The sequence below is a fragment of the Phoxinus phoxinus genome, assembly GCF_949152265.1.
Source record: "Phoxinus phoxinus genome assembly, chromosome: 16".
Classification (NCBI taxonomy): Eukaryota; Metazoa; Chordata; class Actinopteri; order Cypriniformes; family Leuciscidae; genus Phoxinus; species Phoxinus phoxinus.
This window is the reverse complement of record NC_136891.1, coordinates 33,620,785-33,645,522: the sequence shown is the minus strand read 5'-3', so window position 1 is coordinate 33,645,522 and position 24,738 is coordinate 33,620,785. Positions and strand designations below refer to the sequence as shown.

The following is a 24,738-nucleotide window of genomic DNA, read 5'->3' as shown; positions in this document are numbered from 1 at the left end:
TGAAATGACTCGAAACTAAAATGGTAGGACTTTGGACTCGACTTGAGACTTGTTGGCTTTGACTTTTGACTCGACTCGGGACTTGCCTCATCTTTGACTCGACTTGACTCGGGACTCGAGGGCAAAGACTTGAGACTTACTTGTGACTTGCATAACAATGACTTTGTCCCACCTCTGTCATTTACTCACCCTCAAACCTGTATGAGTTTCTTTCTTCTGTTGAACACAAAAGAAGATATTTTGAAGAATGTTAGTGACCAGACAGTTGATGGACCCCATTGACTTCCATAGTAGGAAAAAAATATACTATGGAAGTCAATGGGGTCCATCAACTGTCTGGTCACTAACATTCTTCAAAATATCTTCTTTTGTGTTCAACAGAAGAAAGAAACTCATACAGGTTTGAGGGTGAGTAAATGATGACAGAATTTTCATTTTTGGGTGAACTATCCCTTTAATAGACTTCGGTCCTCATCCCCTTTTTTTATACGAACTATAATAGACATTCTGCTAAGCATCTCCTTTTGTGTCATACGGGTTCAGAATGACACGAGCATGAGTAAATACTGACAGAATGTTCTTTTTCTGGGTGGACTATCCCTTTAATAAAAACCAAGAGAAATAAAGGGACATTAGGAGTTTGGAGAAAATAGAATAAAGGAAAGAACAGATACTGCAGCAAGTTGGCATTTCTTAGATAGTGTTGAAGGATGTTTCTTGTCCAGGCAGCGTGCTGACTCATGGGTAGAGGGAAGAGCTGAATAGTGCTGCTGGCTTCACACAGAAGCTTTGTCCTTGATGGAATTTTCTAGAATCTGGAAGAGACTGAGGTATTATGGGTCAGTGCACAGGCTCGCTAATGTTTTGGCTTTTGATTCACCCTCGGGCTCGTTGAGAGGGGTCAGCAACAATTTGTAAGCACTCAAAAGTGACTTGACTTCTTTTTTCTCTCTTTCTTTGTCTTGCTCTTTCATGTTTTACTGCTTGTATGTTTCATTATTCACATCTTAGTTTTAATTTTTTCGTTTTCACTAACTGATGGAGCTGGTTAGGACCAAAGCTTGGATAAACTTTCAACTTATTCACAAGTTGTTGATGCTGATTGAAAAGTAGCTAATCATTTTCTTCTGCGCCCAATCTGAAAAACAAAGAGGCGAATAGAGAGCCTAAGTCCCGCCCCTCCGCTTCCGGCTTATGGGGCTTTATTTCGGAAAGAATATGTATGGTAATCAATGGCGAGAGACAACTTATCTTTTATTCCGTCCGAACTGTGCCCTGAATTACACATATGATGTTTGTCAATTTAAAAGATAATTATGAAAGTCAAGAAAGTCGCAGTTTGTCATAAAACAGAAGAGTAACGTTTAGTTTTATGTGAAAATCACTCAATGAACTTCATCTCTCGTCTCGCACTATACGTCACCGTTGCTCGTGTGTGTGCAGTCTGGTACAACACACTCCGGCATCACGGCGTAACGTTACGATTATAACGTAAGACTATAGAAAACATGACAGACGTTAGCTTCAGTAAAGTTAGCTTCAGTAATGTTAGCTTCAGTAAAGTTAGCTTCAGTAAAGTTAGCTTCAGTAAAGTTAGCTTCAGTAAAGTTAGCTTCAGTAAAGTTAGCTTCAGTAAAGTTAGCTTCATTCATTGAGTGAAAAGGTATGACGTCACATGTGCGCCTTTTGGGTTTGTAGTCTTTTTAATGACGTATTTTATACTTATTTTAATCTTATACCTCAACAGTTTTACATCAAACAGCGACTTTCTTGACTTTAAAATGTATCTTTTAAATTTACAAACATCATATGTGTAATTCAGGGCACAATTCAAACGAGATCAAAATATCTGTTGTCTCTCGCCATTGACTACCATACAATATTTTTCCGAAATAAGGTCCAATGGTCCACCGGAAGAGGAGGGACTCAGGCTCTCTATTCAAAACTCACTTAAATCCTCAGTTGCCAGAACAGAATGTTTTACCTGCCAAGTGCCAGCTCTTAAGGACATTCTGTTCTTATACCTGCGTCTCTATCTTCGGTTATCGTTTCTTCATTTATTCCCTTTCCTCTTTCTCCCTCTCTTTTACCCCCTCCCTCCATTACTATTTTCATCTATCTCTTCCATCTCTCCATCTGTCTCTCGTGCTCACCTTCTCTTCTCTTCTTTTCCCCTCCTTCTTTTTCATCCTTTTAATGACTGACTTATCGGCACTATGCTCTGGGAATTGCTCCAGTGTTGGAAATCTTGACTGTGTGTGTGCTATATGGTGTCCTTGGACAGATAAGATAGTGAAAGAGCAGTTGATTTTGCTGTAGCGTTAGAAGGAAACTCATAGGCATAGTAACGTCTCTCAATGGAAGTTGGCTCTCCATTTCTTAAATTAAAAGCTAAATATTACCCTTCTTTTTTTGCGAGCACATTGCTTGCGCCATGACCTTGTTGAAGTCAGAGTAGACAGCCTTGCCAAAAAGCATGAGGTTTTGCCTCTCTGTGTGTGTTCCAGTGCTGGGAAAAAACGTACCAATGGAAGCAATGCTATATTTTTCAGTAGCATTTTCAAAATAGTGAAGCTTTTATAGTAACCAGCTTTGAATTGTGATCGACCATGTTCTCTTAAATAATCATCTCTCTCATATTGTCTCTCTCAAATTTCAGGCTGCTGTTCATTACTATTTTAACCCTTTTTTATTAGTATTTGAAAATTTGGCTAATTAATTCTGAAACTTCATCAAGGTTTTTGTGCCCCTGATCTCAGTCATTGAATATTGAATATCTGCCGATACAGAGTCCCGACCCAATAATTGTATTTTCCTAGTGCTTGGTACACACTTCAAGTATTGCATTGCAGTTACTAGTCCAGCCTTCCCTCATGGGCCATGCATTTTATCTTGGATCAAAACATTTATTCAACAACATCCATAATGACTTGTGTGAATTTGAGACTTCTGATCAGATATACCAGATAAAGCGTCACACAGACTTCACAGCCTCACCGTATGTTTAAATGTTGATTGATTTGGTGTTTGGTAATGTCTTTTGTTGCTTCCCATGGGTAGAAATATCCTATTTCATTCACCATACCCAGTGTGCTTCTCCCTCTTTCAGCCATCGATTCTGTCTTCATCTATTCATCTTTAACGCAAAGCACATTTGATATTATTAGAGATACAGTCAGAAGACATTTCACAGACTCGTATGAATGAGATAAAGCACTGCGAGCTGTATCAATGTCCTGTAGCAAAGTCCTAACGCTGTATATCCTAGTTTTAATCTTTGATTTGAGCTAATATCTTTGCACTTGGATGTTAATATGATTTGTTTAAAAAACTCACACATTTAGGCCTGGGACACACTAGATGATCTCACATCTTAACCGTTTTTAAAACTGTGGGAGACCACAGATGTAAGAGTAGTTTCAACCGATTTTTAGCATTATAATCCCTGAATGCACAGGCTAGAAGATCCGTCCAGACCGCGAGACCACACTTCTGTCGATTTTCAGAGTGCGACGAGATCTCACGGAGACCTGCGAGATCAAACATGACTTGAGAAGAAAAGCAAAGGACGATCAACGTCGTCCGCTGGTTCTCCTGGCATGAGTTTTGTTTTACGAGAAGAAAAACAAAGGAGAAAGATTCTCAATACTCCACTTTTGAGGCATGTTTGTGGCTGCCAAGTTTCAGCTATAGAAGCACGCAACATCTGGTTGGTGAAGATTGATTGCTTTCATTGGTTTTGGTGGGTATCACATCAGAGGCAGTCTGATCAAGAGTCGGAACTATCAAACATGCTTGATATTTCCGATTTGGGATCATGCGGGCTCCAACGCAATCGGGAGCAGGAAAATAATGAGAATGACACCACACAATTGAGGATTTTTTGGACAAAAAGCCGGTTGCGAGAAGCCAGATCGTTGGTGGTTGCAAATCGGGCTTATTGTGTGGCCAGCCTCAGATTATTTTAATAAAGACTTTGTTAATTAATATATTCGATTCAGCTTATATAACTCATAAACAAACAACTAAGAAGGTCCCACTTTCAAATTTCGACAAGCCCTTAAAAAAGTTTAAAGAGTGTCCTGCTTCTCCTATAAATGCTGTCCTTTGGCCTCTGGCTACTAAAGAATCTACTAGGTTTTCATTTCCCCGTCACTCTCTTCCCTGTTCTTTTGCCGTTGCAAGCTTCCCAGCTCTTGTATTTGTGTGCGTGTGTGTTTTAGAGGGTCTTCATCATCCTCTGTGAGTGGTGAACGCTAGATCTAAATTTAGCTTGAAGAACAGGGTCATTAATACTCTCTGGCCAATCTCCAGGAATCAATCACACCCACCTACAGGGAGAGAGGCTTTTAATGATGCACACAGCACTTTCTTTCTTTTGACTTTCTTTTTATACTTCTTACTGTTTAAGTAAATCCGTCTATCCATCGATCCATCCATCCATCTATCTATCCATCTATCTATCCATCCATCTATACATTCATCTATCCATCCATCCATCCATCCATCCATCCATCCATCCATCCATCCATCCATCCATCCATCCATCCATCCATCCATCCATCTATACATTCATCTATCCATCCATCTATCTATCTATCTATCTATCTATCTATCTATCTATCTATCTATCTATCTATCTATCTATCTATCTATCTATCTATCTATCTATCTATCTATCCATCCAGCTATCCATCCATCCATCCATCTATCTATCATTCATCTATTCATCCATCGATCCATCCATCCATCCATCCATATATCTATCTATCTATCATTCATCTATCTATCCATCCATCGATCCATTTATCCATCCATCTATTTATCTATCCATCCATCCATATATCCATCTATCCATCCATATATCCATCTATCCATCCATCTATCCATCTATCCATCCATCTATCCATTCATCTATCTATCCATCCATCCATCTATCCTTCCATCCATCCATATATCCATCTACCCATCCATCTATCCATCTATCCATTCATCTATCCATCCATCTATCCATCCATCCATCCATCCATCCATCCATCCATCCATCCATCCATCCATCCATCCATCCATCCATCCATCCATCCATCCATCTATCCATCCATCCATCCATCCATCCATCCATCCATCTATCTATCCATTTTTGTCACAAATTGTGCATCTTTTCATGCAATTTTAAAATATTGTGTGAAAATCATAGCTGTAAAACACAAGCTATCATGCTTAATTCAACACATAAGAACTGATATCACATGGAAGGAAGCCAAGACTGTGGAGAAAAGAAAACTGCCCATGTATGCAAATTTCTCAAGACAGGACAGCTCTGGAAAAGCAGCAAAACATTAGTAAATGTATAAAAAGGAATCATCCCCGGTTGTATGTTAGCTGAATATGGTTTTGCTAAGTCTAGGATGTTATAATAGAGCACGCTGTGTGTCAAGTGTATCTGCAGAGTGGCTTGTTTGAGAGTGTGTGTGCACTGAAGCATGCTCAAGGTGAAGGCAGTTTGTTGCAGCGACAGCCACAGTGCTTGCAACTTTAATTGTTTGGGTCCCCAATAAATCAAACGTGCCTCTGGAGTTTATTTATTTAGAAAGCGTATTAGACAAATTAATCATCCCCAGGAGCATGGGAGAGAAGGAGAGAGTATACTTGTGTTTTTAGCATCACTGGATCTCACTCTAACATGTTAGCTCTGTGTGTGCATATTCATGTGTTTGCGTGTTGTCTTGTCTCTCTTAGGGTAAAGTATGACTGGACACTCCTGACGTCAGAGCAGAATAAACGTCACTATTGACCCCCTAGGCTGCTTTCTGTTTCTTCTTTTTTTCTCTCTGTCCCTCCTTTAGCCTACTTTTGACTGACTTAATGCTTTTGATATAGCCGCAAACACATGAATATCACACTCTGCTCCAAAACCAAGTAAAGATCCATCTATCGCTCTGTCTGTCATTCATTCCTTTTATCTCTTTATCTGTTGCATATACATAATTTTTTTTGATTGATTGACAGTTGTGTTTAATATTCAACCAGTTTCGCCTTTTGGTCAGTTCATTTTTGACGCATCTTTTCCAGCAATGTTAAAATGTGTGAAAATGAAAATCATGGCTGTAAAGCGCAAGACATATAACAAGAGCTGTTATAAGATATCACATGGAAGTACGCCAAGACTGGAGAAAAGAAAAATGTTCATGTATGCAAATTTTAAAAGACAAGACAGCTTTGGAAAAACAGCAAAACATTGGTAAGTGCGTTAGAATCAAGCATCCCCAGTTGCCAAATGAGGCTCGACTCCCAATGGATTTCAGAAGAATTCGAGGTTAGCATGTTGGTAAGATAAATGCAAAGCAATTAATTTTTAATTACACTTAGCTGTTTTTATAGATGCTTTCCTTTATTAAATGAAATATAAGTATATAATCAATGTTCCTCTCACCTCATGTGCTATTTTTGATTTACTTATTTCACTAAGCATTATAAAATATATATGCCATGCCTTTTGAAGCAAGATTTTTTTAAGAGTGTATAATTGAGTTGCCTTGTGGAACAGCGTTTGTGTCTATGATGCCTTAACATGCTGCCTCTCTAGGTAGCTCACTAGGTTTTTGGAACAGAGCCGTAATAATGAATACATTAAATGCATGGTTACTGTCTAATAATGGATGGCAACATCTTAAAGGTTGTATCAGCGATTGTGGGTGACGTCACTTCTGTTTGTGTTTGAAGCGAACTTGCGCGTGCATGAAAAAGATCATGCACGCGCATTTCTTAGCTCCCCCCCCCCACCCCCAGTTCAAAAGCCTTCCCGATAACTATACGTGTCTTTGGAATAAACACGATGGTATTCCCTCGCCCTAATCCTCCTCCTCCTCCTCTTGGGGATTGACTCAGCCATGTTCAGTTTCTCTTGTTGATAGACGCTGGCTTCTTCTTCAGCTCCGACTTCGCGTGCAGCCGTCACCGTGCACGAGCGCAAAACCTCACAACACCCGCCCCTGTCTGTGATTGGTCGGAACACTGTTTATTTTGGTTTTGAGTGGTTGGTGAAACCAATTGTTTTTGTGTGCAGATCTCAGAGCCTAGGCTGCCTACAGAGACGCGGTGGTTTGACAGCTTGCTTTTGGGGCGGGCAGCTAGCGGATCGTTAGGAGAGATTAGATGAATGTGATCATTTATGTTTGGGCCTGAAATCGCTGATACAACCTTTAAGGTGCTCACTGCTGTTCGTGAAGGTGTTTCTTTATAGCCGTGAGCGAACAGCACACTGGACTTTACTGTGTGTGGGCATGGAGTCGGCGTGTCTTTCTCTTCCCTCCGTCCACACTCTGTATTCTGCTCTGCCCTCTTGTCAACATGTTTGTGATGTCAGGGGATTTTATGCATTTTTCCAGATCTGTGCTGTCATTCATTCAGCGATATACTTCTCTGATCCTCTCTCTCGATGCATGAGCATTTTTAGCCAGTATTTCTTGTCATTATTTGTTTTGCCCCTGACCTCACCATATCAGCTAATGATACATGATGGCGGTCCGAAGCAGACCGGCACAGGTGATCGGAGGACAAATGAGGATTCAATGCGTGCCCTTATCAGCACACACACTTTCCTCTGGTATCTTCCAGCCCTGTCACTTCAAAGTGTCTGTGATGGATGGACGGGATGAGCCACTGAATGACTGTACTGGCTTGCTCCAGGTGATGGATGAAGGCTGCTCTGTCTGCACTCTACAGTGCAACTTTAAAATGCAGTTTAAAAAGTGTTATTTCAGGCCAACAGTGTTTCTGTAACAAGGAAGGAGTTGATTGGATATTTACTTAGGCTTGAATATTAAATATACTATTTATAATTGTTTAAATATGGAATAATTAACTAGGAATGTCCCTAGCTGATCTCAAGGAATGGTATCGGGCGATCAATATTTCTTTTAACTGATCGGTATCGGCTACCATAAGCTGTCACGCAGGGGTTGTGCAGTAGGTGGCGGCATGCATCCTTCAAAGCAAGTTCACAAACCGCCTTTGAAAATATAAAAGTGCGTGCATGCATTGAAATGTCCCTGCTGTTGTAGCTCGTCACACACGTTCGAGCTTCCGTGTTTAGCATATTTGATAAGCCCTTTTTTTTACTGAATCACTCGGAAGTAATTCATAGACTTTCATCAATAATATAAAATCTATCATACAGGCCTATCTATCATAAGTTAATGTACTTGAAGTGTGCACCCAGCATTGGATCTGGACTCAATATTCAATGACTCGGATCAGATCGGGGGCACCAAAAATGTTTATCGGGACATCTCTATAATTAACATTTCTCTCTCGTAATATTCACACAAACATCAGACTTGTATTTTGCTGTCTGCATCATGTCTCTGTGCCAGCAGGTTGAGCTCTAGTGATCACTTTTAATCTGTTTTAATTGTTATTTTCCACCACCATGATTGCATCGTATAGGCGTTTTTCTCTTGCCTCCCTCCTCTTTCTCTTTCTCCATGTGTCTCTCCTTGCAGTGGAAATATGAATGTGTGCAGTTCCCAGGTTCCCAGTAGAGGTTATCATCAAATGATATCTCTACAGCACAAACACAGACTCTCACACACACACACACACACCACGTGCCAGGCACCCAATGAGCCTGCTGAGAAATTACAAAGTGTTTGCCAACTATTTGTCAGGTGGCATTAATATAAAATGCAAGTTTTTATTATGAATTGTTAATGGCGTTAATGCTTACTTTTAGAACAAAGAATTGTAAATGACTTCTCAGTGAGCATTTTCTGAAATAAATGTGTGACTTTGTGTGATAAATTCTCTCTTTATAACAGCATTTGTTCAAACTTAAAATGCACAGCATTCAGTAGTGTAATTTTTTAAAAGTTTTATTTCAATAATTTCAATAATTGCTTTTAACCAAAATGACAGGTGTCTTTCTCAAGTTCTGCGCCTCTCATACGCTTTGTGAAAGATTTGATTGAGTTGATTATAGAGGTCTTAATGGGTCCACTTAGATCGGACTCGGAACAAGTGGATTCGGGTCCAAAACTGTGACAAGTGCTTCGGACATGGGTCTGGACTGATATTAGTTGCCTCGGGTCTTGTGTAATATAAAATACATGTGCTTTTACCACTATTCTTTTCAGGTGTTTACAAATATTGTTTTATTTAAAACAAATATATATATTAAATAATACTATGGCAACGTTATTGTCCCCCTTCTTCTCTGTCAATATATGCTTCTGTGTGTAAATGACCAAACCCTCCAGGATATTTGTGTATATGCAGCATCGGTGCATGCTCAACATAAACTGGTCTCTGCAATACCCAAGCCATTCATGAGAACGAGTCTGGGGATTTGCTGAACATAGATAACATACATTTTCTTGTCATTTGAGGTGGAACATAAGACATTTGAGCAGTTTATCTTCTAGGAGGTGCTCACCCAAGCGGAAAAACTAGGTACTGTTCTAAAGGTTGATTATAGAAAACCATAAAATGCAGTTGAGGCCAAACTAATCAACTAAATCAACAAAAAAAAAATTACTATGTTTTTATTGTATGTTTTTTTTTTTTCATTTTTGACATACAATAAGTGGGCTATAGGCTACATGGGTTTAAAAATGTCGCTAATGTAAACATTAAGAAGAAGACGGATCGGAAAAAATGAACTTAATTTACAAATAAGGTTGGAAAATGGGCATACTTTTAAATCCACACATGGTGGTGTTTCTTATTTGTCTTGATTTTGGTCTGTGTCATTCTCTTGTGCTGCGCTCACGCCCTGTCGTAACAATAATTACGAGATGGCAACTTGTCACGTCCTCAGACTCGGATTGATGTGTGTGGATTTATGTTACTGCATAATGAATCTGCAGCAGTCAGGTGGTACAAGTAAGAGCTCTGTAAGTCTTTTACGTTCATTGTTTTTGTAATGCTATGTGCTTTGGTAATTTAACGCCGTCTCGTGACACTTTGCAGACTCTGCTGTGTGTGGTCATGTGTTTTGAAGAAGCCGTGGCTTTGCAGATGCTGGTGGGATCTCATGCTTTCAAAGACTTTGACTACCCTAACTTTAATATACACTGATCAAAATTATAAACACAAGACTTTTGTTTTTTCTCCCATTTTTCATGAGCTGAACTCAAAGATCTAAGACTTTTTCTATGTACACGAAAGGCCTATTTCTCTCAAATATTGTTTACAAATCTGTCTAAATCTGTGTTAGTGAGCACTTCTTTGCCGAGATAATCCGTCCACCTCACAGGTGTGCATATCAAGATGCCGATTAGACAGCAGGATTATTGCACAGGTGTGCCTTAGGCTGGCCACAATAAAATGTGCAGTTTTATCACACAGCACAATGCCACAGATGTCGCGAGTTTTGAGGGAGCGTGCGGTTGGCATACTGACTGCAGGAATGTCCACCAGAGCTGTTGCCCGTAACTTGAATGTTCATTTCTCTACCATAAGCCGTCTCCAAAGGCGTTTCAGAGAATTTGGCAGTACATCCAGCCGGCCTCACAACCACAGACCACGTGTGCCCACACCAGCCCAGGACCTCCACATCCAGCATCTTCTCCTCCAAGATCGTCTGAGACACGCCACCCGGACAGCGGCTGCAACAGTCGGTTTGCATAAGAATTTCACAACGAATTTCAGCACAAACGGTCAGAAACGTCTCAGGGAAGCTCATCTGATGCTCGTCGTCTTCTTCAGGGTCTCGACCTGACTGCAGTTCGTCGCTGTAACCGACTTGAGTGGGCACATGCTCACATTCGATGGCGTCTGGCGCTTTGGAGAGGTGTTCTCTTCACGGATGAATCACAGTGTTCACTGTACAGGGCAGATGCAGACGGCGTGTGTGGCGTCGTGTGGGTGAGCGGTTTGCTGATGTCAACGATGTGGATCGAGTGGCCCATAGTGGCGGGGGGGGGGTTATGGTATGGGCAGGCGTATGTTATGGACTATGAACACAGGTGCATTTTATTGATGGCATTCTGAATGCACAGAGATACCGTGACGAGATCCTGAGGCCCATTGTTGTGCCATTCATCCACGACCATCACCCCATGTTGCTCATGATAATGCACGGCCCCATGTTGCAAGGATCTGTACACAATTCCTGGAAGCTGAAAACATCCCAGTTCTTGCATGGTCATCATACTCACCGCACATGTCACCCGTTGAGCATGTTTGGTAGCTCTGAATCGGCGTATACGACAGCGTGTTCCAGGTCCTGCCAATATCCAGCAACTTCACAGGCATTGAAGAGGAGTGGACCAACACTCCACAGGCCACAATCAACAACCTGATCAACTCTATGTGAAGGAGATGTGTTGCTCTGCGTGAGGCAAATGGTGGTCACACCAGATACTGACTGGTTTTCGGACCAAAATACAGTAAATCTGCACTTTTTTCTGCACATTTAGTGGCATTTTATTGTGGACAGCCTAAGGCACACCTGTGCAATAATCCTGCTGTCTAATCAGCATCTTGATACGCCACACCGGTGAGGTGGAGGATTACCTCGGCAGAGGAGAAGTGCTCACTAACACAGATTTAGACAGATTTGTGAACAATATTTGAGAGAAATAGGCATTTTGTGTACGTAGAAAAAGTCTTAGATCTTTGAGTTCGGCGCATGAAAAATGGGGGCAAAACAAAAGTGTTTATAATTTTGTTCAGTGTATGTGTGTATATATATATATATATATATTTAGTGCTGTCAAAGTTAACGCGTTAATAACGCAAAATATACCAATGAAAACTGTTTTATTGAGAATTTAGCTTTATCAAAATGGAAACTAATGTAATAATAAATAATAAATGTACATTTAGCATTTGACTACCAATTTAGCATTTGACTACCAATTTAGCATTTGACTACCAATTGACAGCCCTAATATATATATATTGCACACAGGATAATGAGAACTAAAATAGAAACAGGTGTACAACATAATCAGTTACTAAGGTAACAAACTAGTGACGATAACACTGCGCAAACAGTAAGAAATCACAGGAAAACCTGTAATATACAAACCCAAAGTTCATGGAACACAAACTGAAACTGACACTAAACATTACATTTTGGTACATTTACCACATGGAAAAATATATTTTTAATCTTTTTAATTTTGAATGTGATAATTGTACCAAAATGTGTATTAGTGCAAGATGTGTATTAGGACACATTATTTGGGGTTTTGCATATTTTGGGTTATTTTTAGACCGGGAGAGCCTATGACTTTGGAAAATGTTGTCAAAACAACAATAATATTTATAAAGTGGGCTGCTATGTTTTATTAGCAGCGTTCAGAGAGCAGATCTGACAGTGACTGACAGACTTCATCGCTAGCAGCAACGCCAGAGAGATTGGCAGAGGTAATTAACTTGTATGTCCACAGAGGGTGAACAATGACTGACATGCATTTAACCGGAACAGTGCCTTTAATTAAAAAAATGAGAAGAAAATGCAGAAAAAATAAGTGGCATGTTCAGATTTTGACCCAAAACTGTCACTATTGTTAGCCTTGAGTTCCCGACTCTCTCCTTGACTCAGAACCCTCTCAGATTCGGCCGACCCGGTGTGGAGTGTTACTGTCAGCACGAGAGTGGATCAGCCGTCATCCAGCTGCAGTTTCTCATAAATGAAGTGAGTGTTTCACATTTTCCCACTCTTTCTGTGTTCTGCTCAACCTCATGCCGAGAGCCTATTCACGTGGAGCTTCAAGAGACGGTTTGAATAATCCAGGATGAAGCCTCAAGAGGCTTAGATGATCCCGTAACCCAGAGCCTTTGCTGCCACAAACCCTCTTGTCCTCCAAAGTGGGCCTGGAGGGATCCGACAGAGGAAGATGATATTACCAGTTTCTCCCCAGAGTGTTGCCCACAGTCAAGACCACAGGGATCTCTTACATTAAGCTGTCTTGTAGATTGTGCTTCTTAGTGTCAAAACTATTAGTTCACTGTACATTCATGGGAATATTTGGCTATTTATCTTCTTGAATTCGTTTTGCCTTGACTTGTTTTGAGGATAGAGCACTAGAGCACTTTGCTCTGTCATTTTAGTCAGCATATTTCAGTTTCGCAATACACAAAAGATATTAGGAAAATTATAAACATATTGTTTTTAATGCATTCAAAAAATTTGTTCTCAAAATAAGTGAAAGAAAAAATCTTGGAACAAGGGAAAATGCAGATAAAAATTAGATTTACATATTTAATACTTAAGAATAAACATCTTGATATGAGTTGGTAAATTTGAACAGACTTCTCAGCAGTCATAAGCTCGTTATTTGACACACTGTAAACATGGTATTTTTTGTACTTCTATTTTTAGACTCTTTGGTGGTTGCCAAGTAACTTGAAAGTGCGTTCAAAATGTGCTTTTTCTGTTAATGTTTTCCATGGGAATCAAATCAATGACCCTGCGTCAGTAGCACCATGCTCTCCGAGCTGACCTGCAGGAAAGCTTGAAGTAACACAACAAATTGTTTTGGGGAAATGTAATCATGGTAAAAGTTAAAACACATATACAACATATGAAACTGTCATGAATTAGTTTTAGCTAATTTGCTAAAAGCATTGTGAATTAAATGATTCAATCACTTAATTTGATCTTATTGGTTTATGAAAAAAATGGTCATTGAACATTTTATCACGTCAAAAAGAACTTAGTTGAAATATCATATACTTTTTATTTGAAATAATGAATTATAATGTAAAGATGCATTCCTACTCTAAGGATGTGTAACAAATATGATTCAAAATAGTTTGGGAATGTTTTAGGTGAGGGAAGTTGTTGAAATGTCAGGGCTTCATTTAATGTTGTATTTTTTATTTTTTTTAGCAAATTTTTTATTTTGAGTTACTTCACACGTTTATTAGTTAATTTTCTTGTTTGTGTAATTAACATAATTCAATGGGGCTGTGTGTGTGTGTGTGTGTGTGTGTGTGTGTGTGTGTGTGCGTGCGTGTATGTGCGTGCATGTGTGCGTGTGATAGGGGCTGTGTGTGTGTGTGTGTGTGTGTGTGTGTGTGTATCTGCGTGTGTGTATCTGCGTGCATGTGTGTGATGGGCAGGTTTAGGGATAGGGGCTGTGTGTGTGTGTGTTTGTGTGTGTGTGTGTGTGTGTGTGTGTGTATCTGCGTGCGTGTATGTGCGTGCGTGCGTGTGTGTGATAGGGGCTGTGTGTGTGTGTGTGTGTGTGTATCTGCGTGCATGTGTGTGATGGGCAGGTTTAGGGATGGGGGCTGTGTGTGTGAGTGTGTGTGCGTGTGTGTGTGTGTGTGTGTGTGTGTGTGTGTGTGTGATGGGCAGGTTAAGGGATGGGGGCAGTGTGTGTGTGTGTGTGTGTGTGTGTGTGTGTGTGTGTGTGTGAATAGACCTTAATCAGGGTAGTGACATATTTAATTTTTGACAGGAATGAAAACAAGGCTGTGAGGGATAAAATACAGTGCGTTCGATGGATTGTACCCTGTTTAACAACAATCTGATTGTTCAGCTGAAAATAAAATCTTTGGAAGAAACTTTCAGTAGACAAACCCTAATCTTAACCTAAACCTAAAAAAATAAAAACATGATCTAGGACCTTTATACAGTGCGTGCCATTGCAAACACTGTACGTCTATCCCTCACAGCCTCGTTTTCATTCTGCCGTCCTGACCCCTCACCCTGACTCAGCTCAGTTTGTAACGCGCTCTTTCTCTGCCGTTTCCTCTTCTGTGCTGTAGGGGGCGCTGGTCAGTGCTCTGGCCGATGACAGTATTCACATGTGGAACCTGCGACAGAAGAGACCAGCTGTGCTGCACTCGCTCAAGTTCAACAAGGAGAGGTCAGCCACGGTCACTTCATCTACACTTGCTCTGAGCGTGTGTGTGCATGTAGACTGCTGATCAGTGTTAGCGTGTGTGTGTGTGTGTGTGTGTGTGTGGCAGAGCTGGTGTTGTAGAGTCTGTGGGCCCACACACTCACATCTGATACCTTTATTTTCACTCTTTCACTCTCTTATTATTCCAGTTGACTTCACTTGCTTTCTCACCGGCGGTACCCAGGTGCGCTCAGAACAGCCATTTATCTGTTGGTCACATGAGCGAGTCAACATGTGGTCATGTTTGCAAACTTCTGTAGTGGGAAAAGAGCAAATTTCAACTCATTTAAGCCTTATTTTACAACTTTGAATGATTTTTAAAAAATAATATTATAATGTTAGCCAAGGTTTCCTGCAATGTAAATCATTTAGATTTAAAGGAATAATTTACCACAAAAATTACAAATCTGTCATCATTTACTCACTCTGATGTTGTTCCAAATATGTATGACTTTCTGTCCCATACGGAAATGTAATATATGTACACATATGAAATATACATATATTAATTATATCCACATATATAAAATATATATGCCCATTTATAAAACCTATTAGAAAATGGAACAATTGACATATAAAACCAGCCCATATATTTTATGTATGTATAATAGTGTTTTTTTATATACATGTCACATATATAATTATCAGTTTTCAAATAGAATTTGTGTAGTTTTTGTCTTGTTTTTATGAGCTGGTCAAGAAGAGGAAAAATAATAATAAATAATACATTTTATTTATAAAAGATTCGAAAATGAGATAGAAATTGAAATGAAATGTGGATATGTAGACTTGATCTGTAGACTTGAAATAAATAGTTAAATAGTAAATAGTTTGGCATATATAAATTAAACATATCGGTGACATACATGGTCAAAACATACAGAATTATATAAATAATAATCATATACATCATATTAATATATGTCAATATACTCATTTAATATGGAACATTTATATATGTTAAAAACCTATATCAACATATATGTAGAGATATGTATCTTATATTTAGCATATATGACGGCGTCACTAGCGATATAGGGACATATATGTCATATATTACATTTCCGTATGGGGTCTACTGTGTAACATAAAATAAGTTTAAAAAAGACAAGTTCCCTTTGAAAGCATAAAAATGTGATTATTTCAAACGGTATCCTCAACAGAGACATGTCTTCATACTAAGGACACTTCAATCAGCGTTGTAGACCTTTAATCACACTCATAGCTATAGATCAGCGCAGGAAGGTTGTAACCTTCTGATTCGGTCGGGACAGCTGTTGACTCTGATAAGAGATGAGCCAGCCCTTCACTTATAATCTGCACCGCTTCTCTTGATGAGAGTGACAACTCGCCAACAGCGCCTTTCAGGGTCGAACAATTCTTTACCACATAACTGCATGTGTGTGTGTGTGTGTGTGTGTGTGTCTGTATCTGCCTCAGAAAATACAGGCCGGGGTCATAGGTATAGGACTGATGTGTCTGTGTGCTTGACATTTAGAAAGTGTTTCCCTCTGTGACCGGCCTCGTCCCTGAGGCTACAGCGGGGCGGCTGAGCCCCCGAGTGCAGACCACATGTCTCTGTGTTGAGCTGCAACGTTAATATGAATTGGCGTTCAAAACCCATTTTGCTTGCGTACTGCGATGCATTTCTGAGTGATTTAATTTAATATAATGTATAAACATAAATAGTATGTATAAATTGTATTTAATATAATTCATTTGATTACATTTTTTTATTTTATAACATATTATTATAAGTGCTGGGCAAAGATTAATCGCGATTAATCGCATCCAAAATAAAAGTTTGTGTTTACATAATATATGTGTGTGTGTACTGTGTATAATTATTTAGTATATATAAATACACAGACATGCATGAATATATTTAAGAAAAATGTGTTATATATATATATATATATATATAAAATATGTATATTTATATATAATATAATGGATATATAAATATATATACAGTGTATATGCAAATATTTCTTAAATATATACATGCATATGTATGTATTTAATATATATACAAAATAATTATACCCAGTACACACACACATATATTATGTAAACACACACTTTTATTTTGGATGCGATTAATCGCGATTATATCACATATATATATATATTTTTCCATATCTATTTTCCATTTTTGGATGTATTTTCATAGAAAAAAAAACAAGTTACTTTTTTTTAATTTTTTTATATATATATGTTTTTTTATATTTATGTGTCTATAAATATATATATATAAATAAAAATAAATAAAAGTAACTTGTTTTTTTTCTATGAAAATACATCCCTTCTACTAGAATCACTCTTAACACAATTGAGGAGATGCAATCATTTATTCTTTAAAAAAGAATATTTATGGATACAATTACAGAGATGCAACTAATTAACTTCTTTGGGATAACATGAGTTGTTCATTCACAATAAGACTGGGATCACTTTGAATAAAGTGAATGAAAAATAATTCTAAGGGAATAAATGCAAAATGTAAATGGATCGACGCTATTCTACAATCACTTCAGGAACAAGCTTCGGCCCACGTCAGACTTTCCTTGTTGTTGACGGATGCTTCTTTTGGAAAGTATATTTTTGGGAGGAACAAAGTTGGACCTGCTGTCAGGACACTGCGGGCATCACACAAGCTGACGGTCTGACAGGGAGCTGTCGGAAGATGTTACAGCAAACAGAGCGGTACGAGAGAGGAACAGCCTCTTTTCTGGGCCAGACATTTAAATCGCTCTCTGAAAATGCTCTCTCGATTAAAGCACATTAAAGGAGATATGTTCTCTAAAAATGCGTTTGCTGCGCTCAAACCATTCTGACTCAAAACTGCTTTAAACACTGCACATCGGTCCCTATAAATGTTTACAGAAGGAAATTAATCAGAGCTCATTCAAACAGATTGTTTTCTACATGTTGTACATGTGCAGCTGGTCAATTATGCGGTTTATATGGTCGGCTTGCCTGAAGCAACATGTTGTTTTTGATTTCGAAGCTTCTTGTCTTTGTTCAGTGAACATGGTGTCTCAAGCATTTAGATTTCTGAAATGAATTATGAAGCCGGGAAAAAAATAAAATCAATGTTTACATTTCTGGAGCCGTTTTGATTTGACATATACACTGTTTTAGAGATGAAGGAACTCCATCTTGGTGCTAACAGTGAATGATCAGGGAGGTTGGCATGTTTTTAAGGTTGTTCCTGAATGGATTTGCTCTTTGTGTGGGAGTGTGTGTCCCTGCAGGACGAAGGCTCAGGAAAGAGCAAGCCAAATGTCAGGAGTGCAGGGCATCGTCTGTCATGCTAATACACTCGTTTAGCTCATTATCTCACCGGCACAGAAGCCTTCTGAACACACACACACACACCTCACTCTCACACGTGGAGGGCTGTTGATGTTTGTGAATGTGGTTTGTCTGGTTGTTTTAAGAGAACAAAGGTGGGAGAGAAGCAGTGAGTGGGTGTTTCTGGGTCAGGCTTTGCCGGATTTGACAGTAGCACCTCATTGCAGTACACGATATCCAGGGGGCGGAGATGGATCCAGATCCAGGGGGCGGAGTTGCGTCCAGATCCAGGGGGCGGAGTTGGATACAGATCCAGGGGGCGGAGTTACGTCCAAATCCAGGGGGCGGAGTTGGATCCAGATCCAGATCCAGGGCGCGGAGTTGGATCTCTGCATTTCAATTAGATTTGAAGGGACCAAAGTTGCACTATAGCATCGGTTCCCAACAGGAGGGTCACGGCCCACAAGGGGGCCTCAGCGAGCTCTGTGGGGGGGTCGTGTCATATTTTGAAAAGTTGAGCAATGAGAAGTCCTTAACTTTTTTTTCTGTTCAAAATTTATATAATGAGCGAGTTCATCATAAATCCATTTTCCAATCCGTGTTTTTGTCTTATCCTGAGCCACTGGTACTCCTATAATAAGTGTTTACATTGGGACTATTTTACACTGGTTCGGATGCGGAGTAGCCCAGGACCTGCGTGACTCGTCATAGACGTACACAGAGAGAAGTAGTTCCGGCTACAATGTTCTTCCGAAAGGCGCATTATTCTGTTAATAAACACAAGTTTATTATCGCTCGCTATAGCGCCAAAAGCGTTAAAAATAAAAATAATAAAAATAAATTTCTTAATTAAATAAAATACAGCAAGGTTTTTTAGAGGATTGAAAATATCATTAGCTTAGTATAAAAGTCACTGGAGTGTCCCAACAGAAAAACAAAAACAAACATGTTTGTGGCCGATAAATCTTGCCTAGTCATCCGGGAATAGACGTGTGGATGTACACTTGCAGATGTCATGTTGAATTCTCTTTACATGATACGCTCTCAGAGTGTCACGCGCCGGTTTGACTTGATTATCCACAACAATGAGGCTTGACATTTAATGAAAACTAGGAACCAAACAGATATACCAGCAGGAAACGTTAACACAAGACGAAAAACAGACGAAGACCAGGGGCTAAATGAAGGACAGGTGTAGCTGATTAGTGGACATAGTAATAAACAAAGGTAACTATGGAAACAAACACCATGACAACGGACACAGGAACTAAATCACAGGAACTGAAACCAGAAACATCAAGACAAAAGAACATCAACATACACATGGAATCGACACCAAGTAATGTGATAGTTTTTTTCCTGTGCTAATTTAAAAAATAATTAATGAAGGACCATCATCTAATTATTGAGAAGGTAGCAGAAAATACATTATATTCACACATTTATGTTTTATTATGTATTATGCATGTATTAGTTATAATGGAAAAGCACATATCTCTTTCTCTCTCTCACACTCAAACACACACACACACACACACACACGCACACACACACACACACACACACACACACACACACACACACACTCAAACACACACACACACACACACACACACACACACACACACACACACACACACACACACACACACACACACACACACACACACACACCTACTCGCTTGTTGTCAGCGATGCTCTGACGATTTTATCAGTAAAGTAGTTTAGCAACTTAAAAGCTACATGATGTTTCTCAATAGCGAGGTGCAGATAAACGTAGTTTTGCTATTAGTAGACGCTGGTGCCGTACACTGTTGAGAGACGCACAGACTGAGCTAATTCACACGTGCTTAAGCTTTCTCTCTCTCTCCCTAATATCTGCATTAGTCTGCTGTCAGTGGCTCAAGTCTCTGTTACTAGCTCTAAAATTATGTTTTGCATTCTGTATTTTTCCGCTTCACTTCGTGGCCGCATTACCAGCGCGGGTGTGCATTATTTTTCTAATAATTCAATGGCCAGTCAATTATTCCTAACATAATTATTTGATTCCTTCCGTAATTAAATGTAAAATAACACCGCATAGTCTTCACTGTATAAATTAAACACAGATTAATCCATATTAAAGTTACAAAAGTTAGTTAGCCAAGAGCAGTGATTTTTCTTTGTCCTTTGTTGTTTCATTCATATTAAAGGGATATTTCACCCAAAAAGAAGAAAATTCCATCTATTGATTTTTATTGCCAAAGCACTAATGGGTAAATTACCCATTTACATTTCAAATTTACTTACTTACCAAAACAGTGTTTACAGTACAAGGTCGTCAATAAAATATTATTAATTATTGCATCAACAAAAACAGAATTTTGGTAAAAGCTTTTTCATCATATGCACCAAATGTCTGGAATGAACTCCAAAACACCTTAAATTTAGAATCACTTCCATCTATTAATATTTTTAAAAACCTTTTAAAAGTCAACTTTGACTGAACGGTGTAATTGTTTTTAAACTATAGGTACCCTTTTAAATTATATGTTTGTATTTACTTAAGTTAAACAAAATTTTTTGTTTGTACTGTATATGTATAGTCTATGTATGTGTTGTGTAGTATGACATGTTTTGTCCTGTCTTTTTTATTTGCAACTTTTTGGCCGCCTATCTTGGCCAAGACTCCCTGGGAGATTATTGTAACTCAATGGGATTTTTTTTATAAATACTTAAATACCCTCATGTTGTTCCAAACCTGTATGAGTTTTTTTTCTTCTGTTGAAAACAAATGAAGATATTTTAAAAAATGTTAGTAACCAGACAGTTGACGGTAACCATCAACTTCCATAGTATAAAAAAAAATACCATGGAAGTCAATGGCTACTGTCAACTTTGTCTCTAAAACGAAATTAGAAAGTTATTTCAGACAAATAACATCTAAATCATACCAACACAATACCCTTAATACCAACACATTGTTCTAAGCGTGTATTCGTGTACTCAAGATCGTATGGTCTACAGTATCAAATGAAGCCGAAAGGTCTAGTAAAATTAAGTCAGTAGCAGTAACAAGTCATTAAAAACCTTCAACAGTGCAGTTTCTGTACTCTAGGGATTTAAAACCAGACTGAAACACTTCATGAGCACCATGTAGATCTAGAAATGAATTCAATTGTCCAAATACGACCTTCTCCAGTAGTTTGGACAGAAACAGAAGTTTCGAGATGGGTCTAAAATTAGCAAAGACTGATGAATCCAGATTGGGTTTCTTGTTTCCAGTGCTGTATGTTTAAAAGACTTAGGTACAACTCCTGAGGAGGACAGGCTACTATTAATAATGTAAAGTACTGTAGGACCAATAGTTTCAAATGAATCTTTTAGAAGACGTGGAGGAACAATATCCACATCCACATGAGGATGATTTCATTTCAACAATGATCTCCTTCAATGAGACGAGAGACCCCGGCTCAAACTGATTAAAAACAGCAGAGCACGTCGTGAAAATGGATAAAGTCGATGGGAGAGAAGTATTAGCTCTAACAGCATCAATCTTATCAATAAAAAAAGTGTAAAAAAACAACAAGTAGCTTGGGGAGTGTTCAAAACAGCATTAATAGCACTGAACAGCACAGCTGGCTTATGAGGTATTACAGATGATGTTAAAGAGAGACTTTGAGTTCTCAGATCTAACAGTTTTTTGATATTTAGACAAATTCTCCTTTAAAATATCAAAAGAGATCTGTAATTTATCCTTCTTCCACCGGCGTTCCTTATAGCTTGAGTAGTAGCATTCAGACACAGTTGAACTCTAGTTTTTTCTAGAACCCAAAATACTTTGACAGGTTGAAAAGAACAATGAGGTCAAGTCTTCGGTGCCACATAAGGACATTGAATAATCCTCATTAATGCCATTAAAAGCCTCAGAAAAGAATTGAGCAGTTGGAGGACAACCAGGAGCAACTGATGGCGTTGTTTATGTCTGTTCACATTCTCACAACATTTCATTAGTAGAATAGAATTCGTGACACTGGTAATTGACACCGTTTCATGTTTTCGCCAAAAGAGGCGAGAGGCGAATGCTGCCGTTGTGCATATAGAGCTGTAGTGCAAATATTATTTGAATTATGTGTTTATGAGTGCATTTTGAACGTTGTTTGTGTTTTCATGCTCTTGGAGTTTTTCATACATACTTACATTTTAAATAACATTGCCTGTGTGATTTCTCTAAAAGCTTTCAAGGGGTTAGAAAAATAGAGAGCAGTCAGCAAGCCCAACTTGTGACATCTTTCAACGTCTTCTTCAAGCTGATGTGTGTGTGTGTGTGTGTGTATGTGTGTGTGTGTGTGTGTGTGTGTTTGTCTGTCTGTCTGAAAGACAGAGGAAAGAAATGTGTTGAGTTTGATGCATGTTATTTCTCTCAACACTCTTCCCCTCATAAATATATTCATGATGCTGCAAGGTGCTGGTGTGAAGTGTTGGGGGCAGGTGTGTGTGTGTGTGTGTGTGTGTGTGTGTGTGTGTGTGTGTGTGTGTGTGTGTGTGTGTGTGTGTGTGTGTGTGTGTGTGATAGGGGTGAGAGGCTAGCCGTTTGCACAGCACCAAAACAAACAAGCCTTTTGTTCATGAAATGACACCATGTGCTCTACCTTTTCTGAAAAAGCACGTGTTCATGAAGATGCGTGTGAGTTTTGGAAACCGAATATATATTTATAGACCTAAGACTGAGTAATACGTCTGTTTTAGTGGTGATTAAACAGAAGCCCAGGCCTTTACTCCAGTGACTTATTTTCCTGCAGTTTGGTCCTTCTAGGATGTACTGCAAAAAAATGTGAGTTAAGCAAGCAGCTCAGCTAAACGAAGCTTTTTTAATGCTCAGGAATGAGAAATTACATGCAAACATATTTGGTTGAAAGAAAATTGTGTGGTTCCTTGATAAAGCAATTAAAATATCCTGACATACTATATTTTATATGCTCTAGGCTTTTGGTGCAACATATCTTACCTGCAGTTCCCACATGAAAAATGTATTTCTCAAAGGTTCCTCTTTCATAAGGAGACTTGATAGAGCTGGAAATTATGATAGGGAAGTTATGCAAAGTCTTAGACGTGTCTCCCTTATTTGCTTAAGGGAAATAAACAAATTAGTCAATTGCTGACATGCAGTCCATAAATTGGTTTTGAACTAAGTGTACATGAGTCCATCCTTCTACATCAAATTACCTTTCCACGTAGGAGAGAAAAGTGTCCCATATTTTATAGAACTGAAATGGTTTTGTTATTCCGGAAGAAACTTCCAAGGGCATAAGTTCCAGTGTATCTAATCCATTGCTCTTATGTAAGGTTGCTCAAATGTCTGTTTTGCAGCGTATACTACTGTACGTCGTCTTGCAGTGAATTTTGAGCAGCTGAACCCTAGAATATAAAGTATGATGTATGAGAATCCCTAGAATACAGACTGCTGGATCTAGATTAAGCGTTGATCCAAATATTTGAACAAATTCTCTGATAGAAATAACCTAATATGACACCTGAGAATACAACGGAAATATGTGTTGTCAGGAATTTATCTTATACATTTAAATAAGAAATCGTATTATGCTTTCAGTGGAGAGATATGAAGCATTAGTGTTTTGCATGTGAGTGTTTCTCTTCTTTTATACATAATAATAATAATAATAATAATATGTTTGCTCTTTCTTCACCCCTTTCTTTTTTTAGGATAACGTTCTGTCATCTGCCCTTCCAAAGTAAATGGTTGTACATTGGCTCGGAACGAGGAAACATCCACATTGTGAATGTGGAGTCCTTTACCCTCTCAGGATACACCATCATGTGGAACAAAGCCATTGAACTGTGAGTGCCACACACACACACACACACACACACACACACACACACACACACACACACACACACACACACACACACACACACACACACACACACACACACACACACACACACACATTTGAAATGAAATGTAATTTCACTGAGTCCAGAAATCTGATTTGTAATATATCATGTGTGTCACATCTGTCATTGTTCCTGTAGCCTTGTTATGTTTTATTTGTAACTAAGCGATCATTTCAATCAAGTGCCATTTTAAATTGTCAGTTCACCTGCTCTCCTTCAATCGCTCTCCTCATACTCAGAGTTCTTCAATTATTCATTTTAACATTTTGTCAGCAGTTTTGTTTTCCTCCCTGACCCGTTGAAAAGGCTGCAGTGCCTTTGAGACCCAGACAGTGTAGACACACACACACACACACACACACACACACACACACACACACACACACACACACACACACACACACACACACACACACACACACACACACACACACACACACACACACACACACACACACACACACACACACACACACATGCCTTTACAGGTGTCAGATCGGATCAGTGTAAGTATAGACAGATGTCCTGTCTCACCTCCTGCTTTAGCACTTAAGCACACGAACACTAGCAGACAGACACGTTGTTTCCCTGGCGACAGGAAGGCCAATTGTTGGAAGAGCTGCTCCGCCCTTTGCAGTTGTACCTGTAGTGACAGACTAAAGGAGGCAAGTCAACA

General features: G+C 38.9%; 1 protein-coding gene across 2 annotated transcripts in view; it reads left to right on the top strand.

Annotated features, from left to right (window-relative positions):
* stxbp5a (syntaxin binding protein 5a (tomosyn)) overlaps positions 1 to 24,738 on the top strand; it is a 112,482-nt gene that overhangs the window by 28,814 nt on the left and 58,930 nt on the right. For both annotated transcript variants that reach the window (XM_079639444.1, XM_079639443.1), the window contains exons 3-5: positions 12,565 to 12,646; positions 14,728 to 14,828; positions 23,868 to 24,002. In XM_079639444.1, the coding sequence (XP_079495570.1) occupies positions 12,565 to 12,646; positions 14,728 to 14,828; positions 23,868 to 24,002 (318 nt within the window). The remainder of the gene's footprint in view (positions 1 to 12,564; positions 12,647 to 14,727; positions 14,829 to 23,867; positions 24,003 to 24,738) is intronic.